The sequence below is a fragment of the Marmota marmota genome, unplaced genomic scaffold, assembly GCF_001458135.2.
Source record: "Marmota marmota marmota unplaced genomic scaffold, marMar, whole genome shotgun sequence".
Lineage (NCBI taxonomy): Eukaryota > Metazoa > Chordata > Mammalia > Rodentia > Sciuridae > Marmota > Marmota marmota.
Window position 1 is genome coordinate 1458648 of NW_026000164.1, and position 25193 is coordinate 1483840.

The window sequence follows — 25193 nt, forward strand, 5'->3', positions numbered from 1 at the left end:
AAATAAATCAATAAAATTTCAATTAAAAAACACATAAATGGACAAAAGATTCAGTCATTTCACAAAAGATATACAAATGACCGATAAGTACACAAAAAGGCAAGCCACTCATTGTAATTAAGATCATACCAATAAAATGCACCACACGTCAAATTTAGGCTAAGATATGAACAAAGGACTCTCATAGGCTGGTGGTACAACCACTTTGGAAAAAGCTGGGTATTTTCATAAAATTAACTGTACATGTACCATGTGACAAAGCAACTGCACTCCTAAGTGTACAGCCAAGGGAAACAGAACATATCCACAGACCTTTGGATACAGAGCCAAACGTTCATAACAAGTTTTTTGTAAGAACCCCAAACTGGAAACAACCCAAATGTCTATCAGCAGGAAAATGGACAAGTTGTGCTGTAGCCATTTGCTGGAGTGCTACTTAAGCAAAAGAAAGTGATGAACTGACTAAGGCATCTCACAAGCATTAGCTGGATAAAAGGCCAGTGGTCCTAAATGCACAACAATCCCAAAAGGCAGTGCTTGCTGCAAAAATATATAGGCAAATAACTTGCAAACTAGGAAAGCCAGTGAGCAGAGACCAGTGCGAGCATGAAGAATCTGCTAGCCTGGCCCTGGCTGCAGGAGGCATCTACTACCCTTGGAAGAACACTGCAACAGCTCTACTGGTCATGGGCACTGCTGCAGGCATTTCTGCAAACCAGACTCTGGCATCTTCCCACAACACTGCCCCATTCTTCTAAGAAGGGTACTAGAGCACAGTGAGATCCATGTGCTCACCACCACACTCACACTAGTCCACAGTGCCTCCCTTCCAGGTATACAGCATGCAGCCCCAGCCTGCTGGCGGCCCATCTGTGAAGTGGCTCTCAGCACACAGGCTAAAGTCTGCAATCACTGGCCCTAGGCTGGCCCTTGGCACCGCTGCCCACCTGTCCACCCATCTGCCTGTCAGGATTCCAAGAGAGCTGACAGTTCCCGACCAAATTGCAAGCCCAATGATGTTATCTCCCTCAACCATTTCTCCCAGGACATCCTTCAAGACCTCTCACTGTTCTGATGACCCTCATCAGACATACTTCAAAACTGAACAAGAAGCCTCTTACAATGTGAGCCCTCCCCCAACAAAACACAGCCCCATCCACACATCACAGTCTCAGCAGAACAGAACACAAACTCTAAGTTAGTGACATGGAATCCTGCCCTTGGGGTCTGTTAAGGTAAAACAATCTGCCATCCCTTAATATGCATGGTGTGTGGCCATAAAAAGCTCTTCATCCAAAGCAGTGGGAACAGAGTGCAGAAACTCAGTCTCCTGCCCGAGCCCACTCCTCAGCCAGCATGCAGAGGCCACACGCGCAGCCTGGGGACAGTGAGGCCCACGCTCCAAGCCCAGCATGCCTTTGCTCCTGTTCCCGTTTCACTTTCTCCTTAGCACCTACTCTCACTGCTTTACCGCCTGCTGCCCCACACAGACGTGACCTCCACCATGGCAGGGATTTTGATCCTGTTTTGGTCGCAGCCAATCCTACAGTGTCCAGAACCACTATCAGGAGATGGCAGGTCCCATAAACATAGATCAGAGAATAAATGAGCAAATGGACCTTGCAGGGCCTGTGAGACACCTCCACTCAGCCAAAGCCTCAACTTCTACCCTAGACCTTCAAAAAACCTTCAGCCAAAGGGGACTTTCTCACTCCTTTCATGTCTGCAATGTACAGTCTTTGTTAGAGTCTTATGGTAAGAGGTAAAAACTCAAAGAGCACTAATCTGTAAAAGTCAAATCAATTCATTAAAAATAGAACACAATTTCTCCCTTCCTCCTCCATGGAATTAATTCAAATAAGAACATAGTTTTATAAAACTATTCTATCAGAATAAACAAAACTGTAGCATTTTCTCTGAACTAAGTCTAAACTGGTGTTCATTTCAAATTTGTAGACTGCAGTATGTGTCATGGACTTGCTCATATACTACCTTGGATTATTCACTAGATTTTTATCTCTACATGTCTTGCTTCTTTTAACTTGTAAGGGCCTCTTCATTTATGATCAATACTAATAGTGTCAGTGACTGTGATGTTTCTTATCCCATGTAAACATCACAACAACATGCTGAAGTAGGTTTCCGTACCCCCATTTTGCAGATTAAAACACTAATGGTTGAATAACTAGCCCAAAGCCACAAAGCTAGGAAGCTGCAGCCCCGCCACTCCAGCCCTCCCACGCTCATGGCCCCGGGATTAAGAGAACAGCAACATCTACTAGTATTAATGTCACACATAACATCTACTGCATAGTAAGTGCTATGCTTCCAACCTTTACAAGGGCTACCTAATTACACCCTCCAATAACACACATCACACCCATCCTGCAGCTGGGGAAGCAGAGCCTCTGAGAGGCTGGCACTGAGATGCTAGGAAGGGGCTCGGTCAGTGTGAAAACCCAGGCTGTGCACCTGTGGAGCCTCTACTCTAAAAAGATGATGACATGGGGCTGAGGATGTGGCTCAAGCGGTAGTGCGCTCGCCTGGCATGCTTGCGGCCTGGGTTTGAGCCTCGGCACCACATACAAACAAAGATGTTGTGTCCGCCGAAAACTAAAAAATAAATATTAAAAAAAAAAAAGACGATTGACATGACAGTTAAGACTGATCAAGATGCTTTCAACAAAAGCCAAATCTCAATGTGATTCACTCTAAAGGCAGTTCAATTGAGAAAACAAAATGATTCCTTATCATTAGATCAGAAAATTTCATGGGCTAGGGTTCTACCCATTAGAAATCTTCTGGAAAGGCACTTTCCCAATACTCAGTTTCCCTCCCACAGGTCCACTTAAAATTTTGAGGGGAAATTCAAATGTATTCAAAGACCCGGTGAGCCAGGTAAATATTGTAGTCAGAAAGTTATTTGCTTCATTCAAGACAGCAAATTCTCAAATCAGAACCATCTGAATCAAAAAATCTTAATTACAGACTCTCACATAGCAGATTATGTCCCCCACCAAAAAAAAAAAAAAAAAAAATGTGTCCTGGTAGAAAAATATCAGAACCTAAAAGTAGGAAAAGAGCTGGTACTGAGAAGGCACATCAGACCTCCCTGAAAATAATGTTACTTAGGAAAGTGCTTATGACATAATGCCAAGGAGTATGTCATAAGATAGAAAATATTATCAAAACACAGTACATCTATGTACCTGTTTATACTTCTGGACAATAAAGAAAAAGATATAACAATAACAGTGATTACAGAGTGACTTCTGCTTTTATCGAAGTTTTTGTAATATATCCCAAGATGATCAGCAAAGGAATACAGTAATTTATTTATGGAATTATTTCTACAAGTCATTTGTTGTATGCTTGGATGATCTTGAAATATAACCAAAAGCTGGGCTCAGTGGTGCCCACCTATAACACCAGTGGCTGGGGAGGCTAAGTCGGAGGATTGCCAGTTCAAAGCCAACCTCAGCAAAAGCTAGGTGCTGAGCAACTCAGTGAGACCCAGTCTCTAAATAAAATACAAAATAGGGCTGGGGGTGTGGCTCAGTGAATGAGTGCCCCTGAGTTCAATCCCTGGTACCAAAAGAGAGGGAGAAAAATATAACCAAATAACTCATTCAAACAAAACAATGTACTGAAATATTTAAAATCTTACCACACTTGAATAAAGATCAAATAATTCAGGAAATAGTAAAGAAAAAATTTTGTACATCTAAAATCTTCTAAAATGAGTATGAATTTTAAATTAGAAATAATGATCTTTGGCCATATACAGAATCTAAATTTCCTACCCTGAACCTGGGTCTGTACAAGGCAGTTCTCCAGCGGCCCTCCTCTCTGTTCAGGGGCTCTGAATCCTGACTGGTCAAGTGTACCTTTGGCTTGGTGCAGAGACACCATCTGCTGAAGTTCACTGTAGTGACTGGACTTTTTCAAGAGCCAACAACAAGTACCACAGTACCTCACCTTCCTGTGTAGATGTCTACCTCAGGACGTCAGATAAAAGCCTCCATGTTAAATCACCTCTGCAAACGAGGGGGTCCCTCCTGCAGCAGCAAGAGAACACCATGAACCCCACACATAGTCTGTCAGCCTCCTGAAATGTAAGTCAGAAAGATCTGAAATAAAACCCACATAAAGAGCTAAGCTCATTTCTTTAATATCTAATATGATATAAAAACAAAACTGCCAACTCCTGTGATGCCAAGTGTATCTGTGCTAGAGGCCCAGTTTGGCAGACACACAGTGCCACCTATCAGCCACTGTGTGTAACTGTGGGCACGACTGCTCAGCAGACTAGGGGTATGGCTCAGAGGTGGAGCACTCGACTAGGGTGCAGGGGGCCCTAGGGGTTCAACCCCAAGTATCACCCCCCTCCAAAAAAAAAAGACACTTCAGATGAATTGCCTTCTCATCTCTCACTAGATGTCCCAATGCTACAGGTTACACTACCAACTCTGTGAGAAGCCTGTCATTGCTACATTGTGTTCTTTTTTAAATAATACTATTTTATTAGTTGTTCTTAATTATACATGACAGTAGAATCCATTTTGATAAAACTATACAAGCACAGAATGTGTCTTATTCTAATTAGGACCCCATTCTTGTTTTAGAAAGTTTATCTTTCTCTAGGAACAAAAGGTTTTTAATTTTAGTTATGTTTTTGGCTTTTTTTTTCAATGCTGCAAATTGAACCCGGGCAGGAATCATCCCCAAAGCTCTCTTCCTTGTGACTCTTTTTCCTTCAACTCTGTGATTGGGGCTCTGCCCAACTCCTCTCTCAAGGCTGTTTATCTGTTGGTGGTGCCTCTTGGCCCTCACTTGTGGGACCTCTCTGTAACCTGACAGGGCAAATGACAGCTGTCTACCCTAGCTTCCAGTTTTCTTCTCTTCTCCTGGAGACTGCTCCTTCTTGGCCTCTGCAATGGTTAATTCTATGTTTCTACTTGGCCGGGCCACAGAACATGCTCATTTAACCAAACCTAACCTAGTGCTGCCGAAACAGTACGGGGTAGTTGTGGCTAACATTAAGTAACACAACATGGTAGGGAATGATCCACCAGGCTGAGGCCTTAAAAGCAAAAGCTGAGGTTTCCCAGAAGAGAATTCTGTCTCAAGACTGCAGTGCCCTTTTCCAAGACGGCGAACTAGAGGGAGGCTACATTCCAAGCAAAGGTAATACTGTCTCTCTGAGAAGCAGCCATCGCTGCCCACCGACCCCCTCATGTTTGCCCCTCATTCATCCACCACGATCGCCCACCTCCTGCCAGCATATCACCTGCTTTTTGAGCACAGACCACCTATCATCTGCCATTTGCCTGCCTCTTGCCTGCGCATCACCGGCCTTTCACCTACCCAATGCCTACCGCCCGATGTCCACCCACCAATCGCCCGCCGTAAGCCTGCAGACCACCCGCAGAGGGCCAGCGGATTCCCCGCTGCCAGCTGCTGCCTGGAAGTCTGTTGTCACAGTACCCACAGGGTTGGTTACAAGTGGCAGCCGCCACCTTGGGACACCCGCCAGGGCCTATAGATTTGCCTCCGCCACTGCTGCCATCTTGGGACACGGCTGCCTCAGTCTGGGGACACTGGCCAGGGCCTGGAGATATATTGTCAGGGTACCTCCAGGTCTGGTTACACCTGAGGTCCTTTTGCTGGGTGTGCTAGTGGCTAACATCTGACTGCCTCTTTGCAGGGTCGCTCCTTGGTGTGAGCGTATCCCTGTTGGTCTCTCTGCAAGTTGAAACAGCACTGAGATCTTGGTACTGCAGCAAGGCAGAGCCTCCGGAATCTGAATCCCGGGTCCATCAGACTGCAGCTGGATTTGCGTGGGCCAGTCTGGGTCTGGCAAGTCTGTGGAAAGCCAGTGCTAGGGACAGTTCCCTGGAGGAGGTCGGGTTGGAGAAACTGGAGGAAACCGGGCTCTCTCCAGCTCAGGGAGCCCGGAAGTGCCCAGGGACAGAGGGGCTGGCTACAAGGGGCGGAACTACTGGAAGAGGGTATGAGAACATCTTGCTATTGGCTGGCCCACACAATGGGAAGACACACAAAAGACATGAAAAAAACAAAGGAACAAAGTACCTCAAACAAACCAAGATGTTCCAACAATAGAATGCAGACAACACAGTGGAAGAACTATCAGAGAAGGAGTCTAGAAGGTACACAGTGAGACTAATCTTCAAAATAAAGGATGGTATCAGAGAGAAAATATAGGAAATGAAAGATCACTTAAATAGAAGCAGAGATTATAAAAAGGAATCGAGAAGAAATCCTCAAAATGATGGCAACAATAAACCAAATTAAAAATTCAATGGAAAGCATCACCAACAGACTAGACCACTTAGAAGACAACCACGCAGAGAAGATGATAAGAAACCACGAAGAGAACTTCCAAGAAATATAGGATAACAGGAAAAGACCAATTTTAGATTTATTGGAATAGACACAGGTGTAGAGATACAAACCAAAGGAACACACAATCTTTTCAATGACATAATATCAGAAAATTTCCCAAAACTAAAGAATGAAATGGAAAATCAACTACAAGAGGCTTACAGGATCCCAAATGTACAAAATTACAGCAGACCCACACCAAGGCACATTATAATGAGAATGACTAATATACAGAATAAGGATAGAATTTTAAAGGCTAGAGAGAGAAAAAAATCATCTTACATAGAGGAGGAAACCAATTTGCATTTCAGCTGACTTCTCAACCCAGACCCTCAGTGCCAGGAGGTCCTAAATAACACACATCGAGCTCAGAAAGAAAATGAATGCCAACAGAGAATTTTATACCCAGCAAAATTAAGCTTCAGATTTGAAGGTAAAATAAAAACCTTCCATGATAAACAAAAGTTAAAAGAATCACAATTAGAAAGCCTGCACTACAGAACATCCTCAGCAACATATTCCATGAGGAAGAATGGGAAAAAAATGAAAACCAAGAAAGGGAGGAACTACACTAAAGGAAAGGACAATCAAAGGAGAAACTAAGTCAAGCTAAAAACAAAAAATAAACCAAAAATACAAATCATATCTCAGTTACAACCCTGAATGTTAATGGCCTAAAGTCATCAATCAAAAGACAAAGACTGGCAGACTGGATTTTAAAGAAAGACCCAACAATATGCTGTCTTCAACAGACTCATAGGAAAAGACATCCACAGACTGAAGGTGAAAGGTTGGGAAAAAACATACCACCCACATGGACTGTGTAAAACAAGCAGGGGTTTCTGTCCTCATGTCAGAAAAAGTGGACTTCAAGCCAAAGTTAGTCAGAAGGGACAAAGAAGGACACTTCATACTGCTTAAGGGAACCATACATCAACAAGACATAATAATCATAAATATTTATGTCTCAAACAATGAAGCGTCTACATTAATCAAACCAACCCTTCTCGATTTCAAGAATCAAATAGACCAACACAATAATACTGGGTGACTTTAACACATTTCTCTTAACACTGGATAGATCTTCCAAACAAAAACTAAATGAAGAAACTATAGAACTACATAATACAATCAAAGACTTAGACTTAACAGACATAGAGTATTTCATCGATCATTGACCGAAAATACACTTCTCAGCAGCACATGGATCTTTCTCTAAAATAGACCGTATGTTATGCCACAAAGCAACTCTCAGTAAATACAAAAAAACAAAAACAAAAAAACAGAAATACTACCTTGCATTCTATTAGATCATAATGGAATGAAACTAGAAATCAACGATGAAATAAAAAAATAGAAGCTACTTCAACACCTGAAGACTAAATAGCATGCTATTGAATGACGAATGAACTGCAGAAGAAATCAGGGAGGAAATTAAAAAAATACTTAGAGGTAAATGAGAACACCAATACAACACATCAAAATCTCTGGGACACTATGAAGGCAGTGCTAAGAGAAAAGTGCACTGCATTGAGTTCACACATCAAAAGAATAAAAAGTCAATAAATAAATGACCTAACATTACATCTCAAAGCCCTAGAAAAAGAAGAACAATCAACCTCAAAAGCAGTAGAAGACAGGAAATAATTAAAATCAGAGCTGAAATCAATGAAATTGAAACAAAGAAACAATTCAAAAAACTGACAAAAGGAAAAGTTGGTTCTTTGAAAAGGAAATATCACAACAGCTACTACTGAAATACAGAAGATAATAAGAAACTACTTTGAAAATTTATACTCCAATAAAATCTCACAAGACATTAACAAATTTCTAGAGACATATGACCTACCCAAACTGAATCAGGAGGACATACACAATTTAAACATTTCAAGCAATGAAATGTCTCAAGCAATTTCAAGCAATGAAATAGAAGATACCATCAAAAGCCTACCAACTGAGAAAATCCCAAAACCAGATGGATTCTCAGCCAAGTTCTGCAAGACCTTCAAAGGAGAATTAACACCATGAAATAGAAAAGGAGCGAACCCTTCCAAACTCATTCTATGAGACTAGTATCACCCTGATACCAAAACCAGACAAAAACACATCAAGGAAAGAAAACTTCAATCAATATACCTGATGAACATACACACAAAAATTCTCAATAAAATTCTGGTAAATCACATTCAAAAACATATTAAAAAGATAGTGCACCATCATCAAGTGGGGTTCATCCCAGGGATGCAAGGTTGGTTCAATACACAGAAATCAATAAACATAATACATCACATCAATTGACGTAAAATCAAGAATCATATCTCAATAGATGCAGAGAAAGCATTTGACAAAATACAGCACCTCTTCATGTTCAAAATGCTAGAAAAACTAAGGATAATAGGAAGATACCTCAACATTGTAAAAGCTATCTATGCTAAGCCCAAGGCCAACATCATTCTAAATGGAGAAAAATTGAAACTATTCCCTCTAAAAACTGGAACAAACAAGGGTGCCCTCTTTCACCACTTCTATTCACCGTAGTCCCTGAAACTCTAGCCAAAACAATCAGACGAAAGAAATTAAAGGAGTACAAATAGGAAAAGAACTTGAACTATCACTATTTGCCAATGACATGATTCTGTGTTTAGAAGATCCAAAAAATTACACAAGGAAACTTCTAGAACTAATCGATGAATTCAGGAAAGTAGCAGAATATGAAATAAATACCCATAAATCAAATGCATTTCTATACATAAGCGATGAATCCACTGCAAGAGAAATTAGGAAAACCACCCCATTCATAATAGCCTAAAAAAAAAAAAAAATACTTGGGAATCAATCTAACAGAAGAGGTGAAAGACCTCTACAATGAAAACTACAAAACACTAAAGAAAGGAACTGAAGAAGATCTCAGAAGATGGAAAGATCTCCCATGCTCCTGGAGAGGCAGAATTAATATAGTCAAAATGGCCATATTACAAAAACTGTCATATAGATTTAATGCGATTCCTATAAAAATTCCAATAACATTCTTCACAGAACTAGAAAAAGCAATCATGAAATTCATTTGGACCCAGAATAGCTAAAGCAATCCTTAGCAAGAAAAGTAAAGCAGGTGGCATCACAATACCAAACCTTAAACTATACTACAGAGCTATAGTAACAAAAATGGCATGGTATTATACCAAAATAGACTGGTAGACCAATGGTACAGAATAGAGGACACAGAGACAAACCCACATAAACATGGTTATCTCATACTAGACAAAAGTGCCAAAAACATACATTGGAGAAAAGACAGCCTATTCAACAAATGGTGCTGGGAAAACTGGAAATCCACATGTAGCAAAATGAAATTAAACCCCTACCTCTCACCCTACACAAAAAAATAACTCTAAGTGGATCAAAGATTTAGACACTAGAACAGAGACCCTGCACCTAATAGAAAAAAAAAAAAAAGCAGGCCCAAATCTTCACCATGTCGGCTTAGGACCTGACTTCCTTAACAAGAAGTAAGATCAAGAATCAATAAGTGGGATGGATTCAAACTAAAAATCTTCTTCTCAGCAAAGGAAACAATCAGTAACATCAAGAGAGAGCAGAATGAGAAAAAATCTTTACCACATGCACATCAGATAGAGCATTAAACTCCAGGATATATAAAGAACTGAAAAAACTTAACACCAAAAAAAACAAATTATCCAATCTACAAATGGGCTAAGGAACCGAACAGATACCTCACAGAAGAAGATATACAATCAATCAACAAACATATGAAAAAATGTTCATCATCTCTAGCAATTAGAAAAATGCAAATCAAAACTACTCTAAGATTTTATCTCACTCCAGTCAAAATAGAAATTATCAAGAATACAAGCAACAATAAAAGTTGGCGAGGATGTGGGAGAAAAAGTACACTCATGCATTGCTGGTGGGACTGCAAATTGGTGCAACCACTACGGAAAGCAGTATGGAGATTCCTCAGAAAACTGGAAATGGAGCCTCCATTAGACCCAGCTATCCCACTCCTTGGTTTACACCCAAAGGACTTCAGATCAACATACCACAATAATATAGTCATGTCAATGTTTATAGCAGTTCAATTCACAATAGCCAAACTACAGAACCAATCTAGATGCCCTTCAACAGATGGATTCTAAAAATGTGGTACAGATATACAACGGAATATTACTCAGCCTTAAAGAAGAATGAAATTATGGCATCTTCAGGTAAATGGACAGAATTAGAGAATATTATGCCAAGTGAAATAAGCCAATCCCCAAAAAAACAAAGGCCCAATGTTTTCTCTGATAAGAAGATGCTGATCCACAGTGGGGCAAGGGGGCATGGGAAGAATGAGGAACTTTGGACTTTGTAGAGGGGAATGAGGGGAGGGGAGGGGCTGTCGGGATGGGAAGGACGGTAGACTGAGACAGACACTATTACCTTTATACATGTATGATTACACTCCTGGAGTGACTGCACCACATACAGCCAGAGGAATGAGAAGTTGTGCTCCACTTTTGTACAATATGTCAAAAATGCATTCTACTGTCATGTATAACTAATTTAGGACAAAAAAAGACAAGACAAGACCACAGTGCCAACTCCTGCCTGGCCTACCTGTGTGCCCTATAAATTTTGGACTCACCAGCCCCTTGATCATGAGCTAATTCCTTAAAACAAATTTACAGATACACAGACAGACACAGAGATAGAGATATGCCTACAGTTCTGATTTTATGGAGAAGAGTCACTGGTACCGCCTTGGGTCACCTTTCTCTGCCAATCCCAAGGGTCGCACATGCTGCCACCTCCCCTCCCCCACCCTGATGCCACCTCCCCCATGCTGCCACCCCCCTCCCCTCCCCTTTGATGCTATCCTTTCGCAAACCTGCACGTCTATCCACACACTGATGACACTCCACTGGTTCCAACCAGCCCACATCTTCCTCCGAGCTTTCAACCTACACATGCAACTCAACACTCAAGCAATAAGAACTCCCCGCTGACCCCTCCAGGGGGCTCCCCTGCTCCCGTACACCTCCCAGCTCTGCCCCTTTGCCTCCTGCCTCACCAAAATCTCACCTGGACTGTGGAGCCTCCCCTCCCTCTCTCCACACACCGACTGCCAGCACTTCCCACTGAGAGCAGTCAGTCCGGCCCTGCCTTGTCACTACAGCAGCCTCTGACTGCTCTTCCTTTACGCTCCAGCCCACATCCCTGTGCAGCCTGAGCACTCTTCTAAACCCTTCATGTCAGTCCCACCATTTCCTTGCCTTAGACCCCCAGTGCCTCCCTCCAGCTGGACATGTCCTGTCTCTCCTGGACACCCAATCAGCACTCCTGCATGCCGTGCACAATCCGGCCTGACCCGGGCTCCACACTCCCCATTCTGTGTTCAGATACACACACGTGCTCCACTCTCCTTCACCCCTGGCCCTCAAACGGCTTATCTAAATCAATTAATCTGATTAACTAATTAATTAAATTACATGAAGTTTAAAATGCTGCTGCCCAGTTGCAACAGATGCAGGGGCTCATCAGCCCACGTGATTGGGGGCACTGTACTGGGTGCCAAGGTACAGAGGCCTCCAGTGTGGCAGAGACCACACGGGGGCAGGGGCCCCAGGCTTCTCCATGGCCACACTGCCCGCCGGCATCCTCGAGCTTGTGGTAAGCCCGGCACTCTGCAGTGCTAATGCTCACCGTGCTGCCAAGGCCACGGAGCAGCAGCACTGGTGCCTCCGTCACCTTTCGCTGCAGCAAGCTGCTGCCATTTTAAGTACTGGGCCTGGAACCTGGGGCCTCACAAGCCCTCCACCACTGCCCTACATCCCAGCCCTTTTGATTTTTTCTTTTGACAGAGTCTTACTAAGTTGCTCATGCTAGATTCAAATTTGTAATCCTCCTGCCTCGGCCTCCCAAGTCACTGAGATCACAGGTGTGTACCATAGCTCCTGGCTTCAGTAAGCTGCTTGAAGTTCTCTCAACTGGGCAAGTCCATGACCAACTGTTGACATCAGGCTTCCATTCCAGGAAGACAAAAATATCTTGCCACTTAGGGATATATTAGCCAGAAGTATCAATTAAAAGCTATGGGCCGGGGGCTGGGGTTGTGGGTCCGTGGTAGAGCACTTGCCTAGCCTGCGTGAGGCACTGGGGTTTGATTCTCAGCACCACATATAAATAAATAAAGGTCCATTGACAACTAAACAATATTTTTAAAAAATTTTAAAAAGCTACGGGGGAATAGGAATGTGGAGTTAGGACTAAAAGAGCAGAATTCTGAAACCACCTCTGCCCAAACCACAGGAGCTACCTTCTCATCTGCTCACATATTAGACTTCAACCAGAATGCACCTGGTTGCCTATCTGGAAAAAAAAAAAAAAAAGTATCTTATATAATTTCCTAATTTTGTTTTTAAATATTAAAGATATTTGAAATTATCTGACACAAATAAGAAATAAAACGTATTTAACTCTTTTGCTTTGCAACACAGTTTTCTGATTTAAAAGGCAATAAGATAATCAGAATATATACCCAATTTAAGCAATTTATTACCAAAAAATCTGCCAATTGTATCAAGAGGTGTTCACATCACCTTGACAAACATCATGAGCAGAATTCTTAACAACTTCCAACCCCCTGCTAGAGGACGTTAAGAGCCACTTCCCCTTGGCCCGTCCTCCTTCCTACACTCTTCCTTCCTTGCTCATGATCTTCCCACACCAGCTCCATAGGCCATGCCTAATGTGGCTCAGATGACGCCTTCCCAAAGCCTGTCCTGATCCTCTTTCATTAAATACAATCTGCCCTGTCTCTATGTTACCATAATTTGCATGAATCACTTTAACGACATTTAGCTTGCAGGGGTTCCCATTAGAGTTATTTCAGTACTTTCAGCTTTTTAAATAAGCTCTTGAACACAAGAACCATACCTCACACACACTTAAAATCCCCTAATTTCACAAGATACCACATGAACAGAACAGAGAAACAGACATCCACTTATATTACAAAGCAACTCAAATTGGCTTAAGTCTATGATTACTAATGTAATTTCAAGCAAAATCTGTTTGGATAGAAGAAGCTCAAGGCCATTTCTGAATAAAAGTGTGATACCTGGAGAATAATGAGCCTCCAAAAAGCCATCTGAAATTACCTACTGCTGACATTGCTCTTTTAAGTTGAAGCATGCTCTCTCACTCCTTGAGCACACAGCCAATGCAAACAGAGACTTTTAAAATCTATTAGGAAATGTAAGTAACTAAGTTAAATACCCTGTATTTGCTAAGCTACCTCTCCCAAATCTCACCCAAGTAGAACCCCTGTGGAGGCCATGCTTCCACTGAATCAACAGTGGATGCTATTCTTACCTCCTCTAGCCAGACGATCTACAGGAAACAGCTACTTACACATCCACCAACACCCGTGATAACTGCTCTGAACACAGAGATCGTCAGGATTGACGTCTTCTTTCCTCTCTTGACTGTGTACTTCCTATAGGAATGGTTCTGAAAGGACACACTTACCCAACTAGGATCTCATCTCATGCTATCTCATGACACAGAGACCCCTCTAGAATCACCATGATCTGAGCACTCTGCAGCTGTCTTTGGTGCCTCCTAGCACCAAAGTTAGGGTGACTGGGAGAAGAGGAACACAATTAAGAACACAGCAATCAACAGGACTGACGGTCTATGCACTGCTTTTAAGGTGGCTCTAGGATCAGCTACTGGCGGTGTGGGGAAAGCAGATGGAAAGTTGGGGTGGGATGTCCAGAGGGTGGCTCAGGACAGAGTATCCTGCCATAATGTCCTCTAAGGAGAAAGACTGTCTCCCCCAGCCTCGTCTCCTCCTCTTCTTCATAAGTCTCCTTCCCTCCCACCCCAATCCTCCTTCTCTCCAGGGAGACATCTTCTCCAACATGGACTTCCCTCCTGACACACGAGCATGGCCTCGTCTAACGTAGCACACCCCTAAGGAAAGACACGTGACTGAGAGTCCTACAGCACTCACACAGTTTGTCCTTTAGGCTAGCGTCAGGTCACTTTCATAAGTGCAGGGTCAGCACACTCAGCAATGTTATTTAATGATCTAATCGTTCCAAGACTGAAAATGGCATCACGGTGAAGTTACCAGACAGACGGAAGACTGTTTCAGGTGGGCTTTGCTAGCAACACAGGAAAAGCAGACGGTCTCAGCTCTTCCAGGCAACACAGCACTGTGTTGGTTTACTCAGCCTCGTCTTGCCAGTGAGGTCAAGGAACCTGCCACCATGAGACAATCACACAGCACCCAAACAACAGCCTAACACCGAGCTGCTGCAGCTCACCTGGAGCCTCAAGTTCCTGCTGCCCTTCCTATCTCTGGGCTTGGCATCATCATCCACATGACCTCCAAGGCCACCGCTACTTCCGATTCTATAAAACCCAAGGTAGTTAGTGAACTGCACCGTCAATTGAGAAGACTCTCACCCATCAAAAGAGGACATTCCCTCTATGACAGCATTATTCCAAAAGTGCACGGCCCTTGCTTTCACTGACAGGACTACACAGCCCATGGTAGTGGGATGAAGAAGTGCAACAGGCAAGACACACTCTTTTTCTTAACTTTCACAGCCAGTCTCTCGTTAGCTTCCCTTTCTTGGTATGTTTTATTGGAAGAGAGATGTGTTTAATTAAGGATATGAAACAAAGCGAGGCCTGGTGGTGCACACCAGCTACTCAGGAGGCTGAGGCAGGAGGATCCCAAATTCAAGGCTAGCCTGGGATATGTAGCGGGTCCTGCTTCAAAAAAGAGGCAGGGAGGGTAGAGGGGGATGTAGCTCAGAGGTATAGCACCTGCATAGCATGTGAGGCCCTAGGTTCAATCCCCAGTACAAAAAAAAAGGATATGAAACAAAAATAGAATTATTTTGCTTTCACCCATAAAAGTTACCTACATAGAAAAATGATTTTCCAATTATAAAAATGTTCACTGAAAAAAACTCAAATTATTTTAAAATACAAAAAAGAGAAAGTAAAAATTATCCCTCACCCTACCCAAAGATATTTTAAGAGTTAAATATGCAAACTATATTTTATATAAAATATTATATGTAAATTTTACAAGGTGCCTTTTCACTTTACAACATATGTTACAGATATCCTTTCATCTGAATTTACAATGGTTTATTACCTACTTCTTTTTAAAGAATATATAGAAAAAAGATAAAACAAAATCTAGAGTCTTCTTGACCTAGCCTCATTCTCTCCTCTTAAAAATCCAGCCTCCGGAGTCTGTATGAGGTACAAGGAGTCACGAGGCTGAAGGTAAAGAGCAAAACGCACTCATGTAGGGTGACCTGAAGAACAGGAAGGCTGACGCACCATCCCTTTCTGTTCTTGGTATGTGACTATCAGCAATAGTTCCTTTTATCCAATATTAACCAGACCAGATTTTTATCATTGCCAATTTCAGAATTCCAGACAACCAATGAATTTGGGAAAAAACACTACATGAATGTTGTATTTGAATGTTCCATTTCAGGCCCTAATTTCCACCTGCATCACATCAGACTCTAAAGATGCATGAAATCAGACCAGCTCCCAGAAAACACTGAGGGGTATCACTTTATCAATATATATATGTGTGGTTAAATTTTCCAACTTCAAATACAGCTTGCCAGATAAGAAGAAAAAAAGAACACAATATTTAGTTATATCTTAGTTGGCAGAGTCATATTTCATTTACGTCATTTCCCGTCCAAGTAGCCTTTTACAATTACACTGCTTAGAACAAATCCGATACAGCAGGTGAGATGGGGATGTCTGCACAGTGACAGGAGGGACCCATTCTCAGAACTGTAGGGAACAAAATCAAAGTACTTGACCCAAGCAGCTCATACCTTATACAGCGGGCGACGGACATCAATGGGACAGTTCTGTATTACTTCATCAACAACATCCGAGATGGACTCCATGAAGTCTGGGTTGGCAAACTAAATGGTACATAAATTCAAAAGAAATATTACACCTTCATCAACAGCACAAAACAAAAAAAGCTTTCTAAAAAATATCAAATATATAATTTACTGTAACTGAAAACATGTCACACTGGAATGAAGGCGTGTCAAAGAATTCCAGTGACTTGACCACATGTACATGTACCGTGATGCTCTGAGTCTCCTCAGAGACAAAACTGTGGGTGAAGGAAAAACATCCAAAATCAGTAATATGCACCAACCCTGCAACATGTGTGGGACTCGCACCAACAAGGAAGGAAAGAGCCTGAGCCCAAGCATCGTGGTGTTCAAGCACACACAGTCACTTGTCAATGTCAACAACACAGAATATCAGAAAGGAGAAATGTTCTTTATGTGATGGTGGAGGTTCTAAAATGAAACAATCCACATAACAATAGTGTTACTGAGGACACATTCTTAGACTCAATTCTGTAAGTTAAATAAGCTAAAGTATGTCATTCAACTCAACTACATTTGAAATCTATTTTAAAAAATCAAGCAAAGCTTTAATGTGAAAGTCTCAGAGAAGTCGGCAATATCCAGCTGTCCACCAAGTGGACATCTGTCAGTTTTATGTCTATTGTATATCAATATCATCAAAAGAGTGGGTATTCACTGGATTATTATTCATTTAGGTGAATACTATTGTCCATTGGAATACCAGTAAGGCATATATTTTGTGCCATTTCCTTGTACAAAATATATATGTACCTGAAAACAGGCAGCACTTTGCAACCTACCTACTAAATATAAACTGAATTAGGCAGGGAAATACACCAAAATATAAATAAAATGCATTGTATATAAACCTTAGAATATTGCCTCTTAATTACTGCTTTCTGTAAAAGTTTAATAATTCCTTTTGACTATTAGTTAAAATGATAACATCTGTAATTTGTGCACTATCTAAATAATAGTAATAATGTCAGCCCTCAGATAGAAACTTTACCAAACTGCAGTTGGGGACACAGCAGGACCAAATGTCTAGGGTTGAAATTGGGCTTAGGAAGGACAATCACAAAGATAAAAAGGATTATGTGGTATCCAACTTTTATGCAGAGGAAACTTGCATATAGGTCTTGAGATTAACTAGCTGTCATTAACACATGACCCCAACCTTTGAGGTCAATTTCAATTGTTTCATCTTTTAGTACTCTTAAAACTTCTTCTTAACATCTCAAGAGACAATCCAGCTTCAATTATTAAAGCACATTAGTTTATGGAGCGGTTAGCCAATCAATTGAGCAGACAAACCAGCAAGACTGCCTGCCGGCTCGTTTGTTGGGCCACTTATTGAAAACTGTTCTTTGCACACACTAGGTGGCAGCACTGCTCCACACACACTGCACTCCAACAACTCACAAGAGAACCAACTTACCTCTGGGTGAAAGAATATTTCAGGTCCCAGGAACCTCTCATACCCAACATCTATAACAAACTTCTTCTGGTTGATTGCATTGATACCCGTGTACTGTTTGATCCACTTCCGGGGATCCACATCATACTTAGCAAACTCCTTGACTATATCAGGGCAAATGTAACAGTATTTCTCCTGTATATGCACACAAAGACATCACCAGGTATTAACACCTATCCAGTGCCTCTGCCCTATGACAAATACACAGGAGCCCCATGCATTGAACACACCCATGAAATCAGATCCACCCACAACTTAACTCCAGTGTGGAGATGCTACCCATCCTCATGCTCTGCCAGCTTTCACACGAGTCATGACTACACTTGGACAGTCTACTTTCTCTGAAACTTGGCTTGGAAACTCAACCTTGCTCTCTCAAGTTCTGCTGCCTGATGATGTGAAATATTAGGTGTCCATTAGAGTATCTTGTCTCTATCCAGTCTGTGCTTGTTCCTGCAGGTGCCCCACCTGGTGCCTGCCAGGCAACTCTCTGTGGTTCACCTCTAGATAGAAGACCACGATAATCTACTGAACATGACATCTGTCCACATCCTAATGCCTGACTGCATGTGACAATAGGGAGTGACACCAACCCACCTGCTGGTCATTCACCTAGAGTGCTGCATGCCTGAAGAGGTACCCTGCTGATCAGGTATTCTAAGTCACTTGATCAACACACATTCATTAAGTGTCTCGGCACCAGGATTACACAGTGAATAAAATGCACAGATCCCTGCCAGGTGACACTCCAGAGAAGAGTCAGGCAACAGGCAGCCACAATAAGTAAGCAGCATGATGGCAAAAGGTGACAGGTGCCACAGAACAAGGGAAAAACAGAAACAGGCAGGGGGATTGGAGGTGCTCATCTGTGGCCGCTCAAGAGACCTTGTGAGTTGTTTCCAGCCTGGCACCAACAACCAGCTTGAGATGTGCAAAGTCCCGAGGACCAGGTAACACTGATGTTCTTGGGATCTTTGTGCTGATCACCTGTCCATAGAGCTCACCTCAGCAAAGCAGCAGATGAGTACCAGCTTCTCAAAGTAACTTCCCTGGGGGAGACAGCCACACCAGCACAGCCACACCAGGGAACATCAGCACCCAGGGGACACTCACTACACATTTTGGAAGGAATGGCCCTTCTGCAAGGATCTCCACGGGTGTTTCCATGACATTAACTATGAAGTTCTTAAAACTCCTAAATTCTAATGTATCTTAATTCCATCTTCAGGATACCTGGATTTCAGGGTCAGAACTGAAACAAAGCCAGTGAATAAAGTAAATGCCCAGCATGAGGCTCAGGAAGGCACCTCATGAGTGGTATTACTTGCTTGGGAACCCTAAGAAAGGGAACCCTCAGACTCCCAGAGTGATCCTGGGCATCAGCAGCAGAAGTTCAGTTCTAATTCACATCTGTAACAGATCTGAGCAGGCAAGGAAGGCTAGATCCAATATCCAAATTTTTTTCCATCAAAGAAAGGCAAAGAAAGGAGAAAGGGAAAACCATATGGATATTTTAGTTTTTTGGTTTTTTTTTTTTTTTTTTTAAAAAGACTCTCTTCTGGAAATCTCCCCACAGAGGGAAGGGACTAACTCTTCTCATTTACCCAGGATCCATCACTGAAGTGCTGAGCCCCCAGCCCTGGAAACTCCCGTCCCAGGGAAGCCAGGCTGGGAGCATCCTACTTGCAAGAGCCTCCCTATACCTCTTCCCAACTCTCACCCTAGGAATGCCTGTTTTTACCTAGTGTCAATCAAAACTTGGGAATCATTTCTGGTCCTTTCTTCCATACAAGCAGTTTCAGTTACAAGATACACAGATAAGAGAAAAGCATTAGACTCAACAAGCCCCCCAATTCCCCTACAGCTCAGTAACTATGAGCTATACAAGAAAGGAGATGCTCAAGGCCACTAGCACATCCCCACATTTAAATTCTTCTCCAAAACAAAGTCCTTCCCTACGTGTCTGTATAATAATTAGCTTTGGCTTACAAGGGATTTCTTACTTTTTTTTTTTTTTTTTTTTGCTTTTTGATCTTTTTAAAAAATGTCTTGATTGTACAACCTGAAAAGAAAAATTCATCTAAAGGATCTGTAACTGTCATATACAGGATAATACAAAGGCTAAACTAATAGACTGGATCAAGTTGACATTCCAAATAAGGCCCAATAAGCCATTTTTATCCCAATCTTACTAAATTCTAAAATGGCCTGTTAACCTTTCTAGTATGGAACTAGAGTCCACCACTACAGTGAGCTTTGTTTAATGATCCTGGACCCTAGAATGGCATTGTTCTGAAGTGTTCACAAACATGGTAGACTCCACTGGATTCCTGGTGGTCACTGCCGCTGCTGATTCGCCTCCTAATTCTAAAACAAAGCATGGAGGGAGACATGGAAGCAACGTTCAGCTAACTGAAGGCTGTGCACTGGCTTCATTAAACAGTTATACTCCACACATGCTGGTGGCTCAGCACCCGTTAGCAAGCTGTTGCTCACAGTCGGAGCCTCAACAGAGGGTCCGTAATAGAAGAGGGGGCTGAGCCTAAAGCCTTCAGCCCACCTAACTCACTGGGAAACAAACCAAGGTCCACACACAAGGGAGAGGAGAGGACAGGGAAGAAAGAAGGAAGGAAGGAAAGAAGGGAGGAATGAGGTCATCAAGGGCAAGTGTCCAGACACCACCCCCAAACCAGCCGGTTTCCCGTCTGTTTTTACCTTAATGGCTTTTGCCGTCTCCAGTGACTGCTCAGGAGGGATTCCCACCTCCCGCTCCCTTAGCAGCTGTTGAATGAAATACGTAATATCTCTACCTGCAATCGGGATGTGTTTGATGCAGCTTCCAATGACATACCCTTCTGCCTGGGGAAGAAGAGGAGGCAGAACAGCCCATGTAAGTGACCCACAGTCAGGAACCACATGCACTCACTCATAAGATCTCCAGCCCTAGCCTCCGTGCCTGCCCCCACCTGGCACAGCCAGCATCTGCCAAGCCCCTCCAGACAATCAGTTCCAAAGGTCCTTCAAAATGACCCATGTGTTTCACTAATAATGAAAGTTCTAAATTACTCCAATAGCCCGAGGTTCTTCATAAGCAACCAAATGATGATGTTAGGAACATGGTAGAGAAACCAAACCGGATAGTTCACTTCTAAACCGTAATGCTGCCTGGGAGAAAAGTAACTCCAACAGGGGTTTCTTTTCCTCTCTAGCAAAAAGGAAAAGACTTTATTTATTAATCGTTAAACAACTATAAATCTACTTATATTTAAAAGTCAATAGTGTGGTAGACAGGTCTGAGGTTCAAATCCCAGTTTCACATTTGTTAGCTGAGTAACTGGACAAGGTAAACATGCCTCAGCCTCAGTATCTGCATCTAGAATATGGAGCAAATTATACCAAGGGCACTTGACAATAGAGATTAAATAAAATCTGTACGTCAAACACACAGTACTATTTTATGATACATACTAAAGTACTCAAAATAGTTCCATTTATCATACCAAGAAACAATTCTGGTTAGTTAACTGAACCCTCCATCATGGCTCAGGCTGGACTCTCTCTCTCCACTGCCTTCTTGAACCAGTGAAGACCTGCCCATCAAGGGCCAGGAAGAGATGCATGCATGACTCTGCAACCCCTCACTAGAAGAGCTGGTGCCACATGCCCACAGCAGCGAGGGATACAAGCCTCCCTTGTGGCCCCTCTGTGGCACAAACCTGCAACAGAAGCCACCGGTGTAGGCAGCCATCCAGGTGCTCTGCTGGGGTGTGGTGGGAGGTGGTCATGGTCAGAGCAGGTAACACACCCCCACACTGGCACACAAAAAGATGCCCTCCCGCTTCAGGCTGCAGCTCTTCACAGCTTCTGTGCCACAACACCCAGCAGAATCGCAGAGCACTGAAGCACACACTGACTCTGACTGCACACACACTGGACGCAGCTAAGCCACAAGGACAACTTACTGAATTCCTCCTAAGTTTTTTCTGGATTATCTAATTTCTAGAAGCAAAGAAGATATGGCCTTGCAGCAGAGTCCCAGTATTTGTAAAATGTTTAAAGATGGAGATAAAAGATACGTACAAGTTATTAATATAGTAAAGATCAACCTGAACCCACAAAATGTTAGCTTCCAAGCACACAAATTACTCACAATTTATTCTATGCATAAAATGTAACATTTTCTAAAATTAACCAGTGACAAGTGCCAGTGTCAGCACAGCACTAGCACACTATGGCACGCTCCATCCACGCCCAGCGCAGAAACATCACCCAGTGAGTTATGTCATGCCCATACTGTGTTGTTATTAGATATTTTTCAGAGTATTCGATCATAAAGGGAAAAAATACGGTTAAATTAACATGCAAAATATAACTTTAAGATTTATACAATCAGAATACAAAACCAGACAGGATATTCTAATTTTGCTGGAAATGTGTAGAAGCACGTGTCATGTGTGTATACCTGTTTGTCTCTTAAAGGAGACTATATGATCAAAAGTACAAGGTGGCTCTATGAGCAGAAAGCAGAGGGCTCAACTCTCCTGCACAGCATGGCACTAGCACTTCCCAGTGATTCACACAATGGGGTGTTCTGAACTCAGTGCACAGGGCTCAGGTGGAGCTCATACTCCTCTTCCCCATGCTGAGGACACAATGGTGGTGGGGACTGGCTTTCCCTTCCTGACTGCAGGCCCATCAGCCACCAAGCCTTTCCATCACCAGTATCTTCACCTTTAAGGTTTTAAAAGCATTACAACATTAGGACATCATTCTTTTATAATCTTGAAATGAAATAGTGACTATTTTTTCAATTAAAGTAAATGGATGGTTCTTTTAAAACCCTAATTTGCATTTTTAAAAGGAGGTATAATTACACACCCACCCACATATATGCAGAAAAAAATATTTGTAAAATACATAACTAGTAACTATGGTTATTGAGGAGACCTAGGGGAGGACAATCAGGAATAAGCCTGACTTACCACTGGATAACCAATTGATTTTCAAAAAACCAAATTTTAAATAATCTACTTGACCAAAAGAAAAACATAACAGTTTCTTGAAATCTGAATTAGGAGTTACCTCTCTAGTATTTTTAAAAAATCAAAACCAAAAAGGGTGCTATTGCAGAGCCTTCTACAAGTCAAAATGTACCATCTCTCCTTGTGGTTCTTAAATAAATTTTAAAAGCAAGAAGCAAATTTTCTAAAGCATGAGCCAATTAAGCCATTCACATCTTTTTGAACAGCATAGATATAACCTTTCAAATAAATGGGTATGTGCTGCACCTACAAAGTTGACGTCCAAAATGATGCCCATCTCCCAACTGCTCAGTGTGGTAAGCCAGGAAATGTTTCTTTGAATGTTACACCTCCCAGAATCAAGCAAAACCTCAGGAGATATCAAGCAACCACTGACACCCTGACTGGAGAAATCTGCCACCAAGCATTTACAACTGACAAAGCCATAAACCTGGCCATCTTCTACACTCTTTCCTACATACCTGGGTTTTTTAAAATTCCTGTTACCTTTTGTAAGTACTTAAAAAGTGGAGTTTTAACTATCAAAAGTGTTAGGCTTGTTTGTCTGACTGCTTCCCTAATCTCCAATCAGGAATCTGACCTCAGAGAGTGAAACCTGAGTTAGTACGCTTACCACTGGGATAACATGGGTGACTCCGTCTCCACTGTCAATGACAATCCCTGTCAGCGTCCGCTCGCCAACCTGTCGAGATGTCCAAGAGGCTGCTAACGCCAGCACTGCCTGCAGAGAAGACACAGAGGCCTCAGTGCCTGGGCTCTCGATGAAGCCCCCACCTGCCTGCCCTGAGGGCAATGAACGAACTCCTTCTTTCTGAAGGAGTCTGAGTATGTCTTTCCTTTCCCCATCCTCCGTCTCCTTTTTCCACAAACTCAATTCCAACTTAGACATCAAACGCAAAATTTCACATACTTCAACTCTAGAAGTCACACTTTTCAATAATGAAATGTAAAATTCTACAAAGAAAATCCAGTAAAAAAGAACTTTCATGATAGACCCACGTTTCAATTAGACCACTGACTCTCACATGGGACCACAGACTCAGAGGTCTTAAAATTACAGAGGACGATGGTTGTCAACCCTAGTCCTCAAGCAGGCACAGCTTCACCACCTGGGGAACACTGGCGACACCTGGTGCCATTTTTCACTGTGGCGCCTATGGAAGGAGGGAAGCTGGTGGGGGTCTGCCTCTGAGTACAGGCCAGGGCTGCTGCTAAACACCCTTATATATTCCCAACTATCTCAGTCAATTCCTGAGTATAAGGTAGCAAATATAAAGTCACCAAAAGCTTAAAAAAAAAAAAAAAACAGGGGCTGGGACTGTGACTCAGTGGTAGAGCGCCCTCCTAGCACGGGCGGGACCCGGGTTCGATCCTCAGCACCACATAAAAATAAAGGCATTGTGTTGTGTCCATCTACACCTAAAAAATAAATATTAAAAAAAAAAAGTCATTTTGAAGGTGTTCTGCAAAATCCTGGGAGCCTGGAGTCTCTCAGAAGCAGGAGGGTGCCCTGGGACAAACAGAAGCAAGTAAGCACTGGCCCCCCACAGTATCCACTCTATTTTTCAACAGATTCTACAGTACCTGTTGTTGTTTTGGATCAGAAATAAGTGAAAGAAGCTAAAGAGAGAACACTCTCATCTTGTCACCCAGAGAAAAATACACTAGACTTTGCATGGAAAAAGAAAAAGCCAGAAAAACATGTAACAATGATATAAATATACAAATCAGTCATGGAACAGTCTCTGCAGTGCTTTAGTGCAAACTGAATGGCACGAACGTGTGTGTTGAGGGAGTGGGAAAAGGAAAAACACACAGCATAACTTACAACAGCGAAAACTACTATTTCTTCCCCTGCCAGACAGCAAGGTTCTTTGGGAAACATAAAAATAACCGTTTTTACCTGAACTGCAATGTAGAGTCCTGGTACATTAAATGATTCAAACATAATTTCTGCAAGATATTCTCTATTTTCTGGTGTATTCAGTGGGGGTTCTGTCTGTAAGAAAACATTATTAGTGTTCACCTAAATTTCATGCAATTACATCAGAATTATAAAAAGACTAGTATAAAAACATGTTAGCAAGGATATTTATACAACTGCCTAAATTTACAGTCAGTGTACACCTAAAGCAACTAATTAAAGAAATCTGTCTATGGGTTGTAAGAGCTTTAAGATGAAAACCTTTCTAAAGGCCTCTTTTCTCAGGACCCACCCTCACAGGAATAAGCTACAGAAAGGGAGACTCTGTCTTTGATAACCCTCCTCAGTTAGGACTAAAAAAATTAAATAGAATTATATTCTGGGGCCAGGACCCATCT

The 25193-nt window shown here is 42.3% G+C and overlaps 1 protein-coding gene across 3 annotated transcripts in view; it reads right to left on the reverse strand.

Moving 5' to 3' along the window:
* The window catches only part of Actr3b (actin related protein 3B), a 58696-nt gene that overhangs the window by 9578 nt on the left and 23925 nt on the right, over positions 1–25193 (reverse strand). For all 3 annotated transcript variants that reach the window (XM_015493640.2, XM_048786662.1, XM_048786663.1), the window contains 5 exons: positions 24775–24870; positions 23485–23592; positions 20545–20688; positions 17791–17964; positions 16296–16388 (listed from right to left, as the gene is read on the reverse strand). In XM_015493640.2, coding sequence (XP_015349126.1) covers positions 16296–16388; positions 17791–17964; positions 20545–20688; positions 23485–23592; positions 24775–24870 — 615 coding nt within the window. The remainder of the gene's footprint in view (positions 1–16295; positions 16389–17790; positions 17965–20544; positions 20689–23484; positions 23593–24774; positions 24871–25193) is intronic.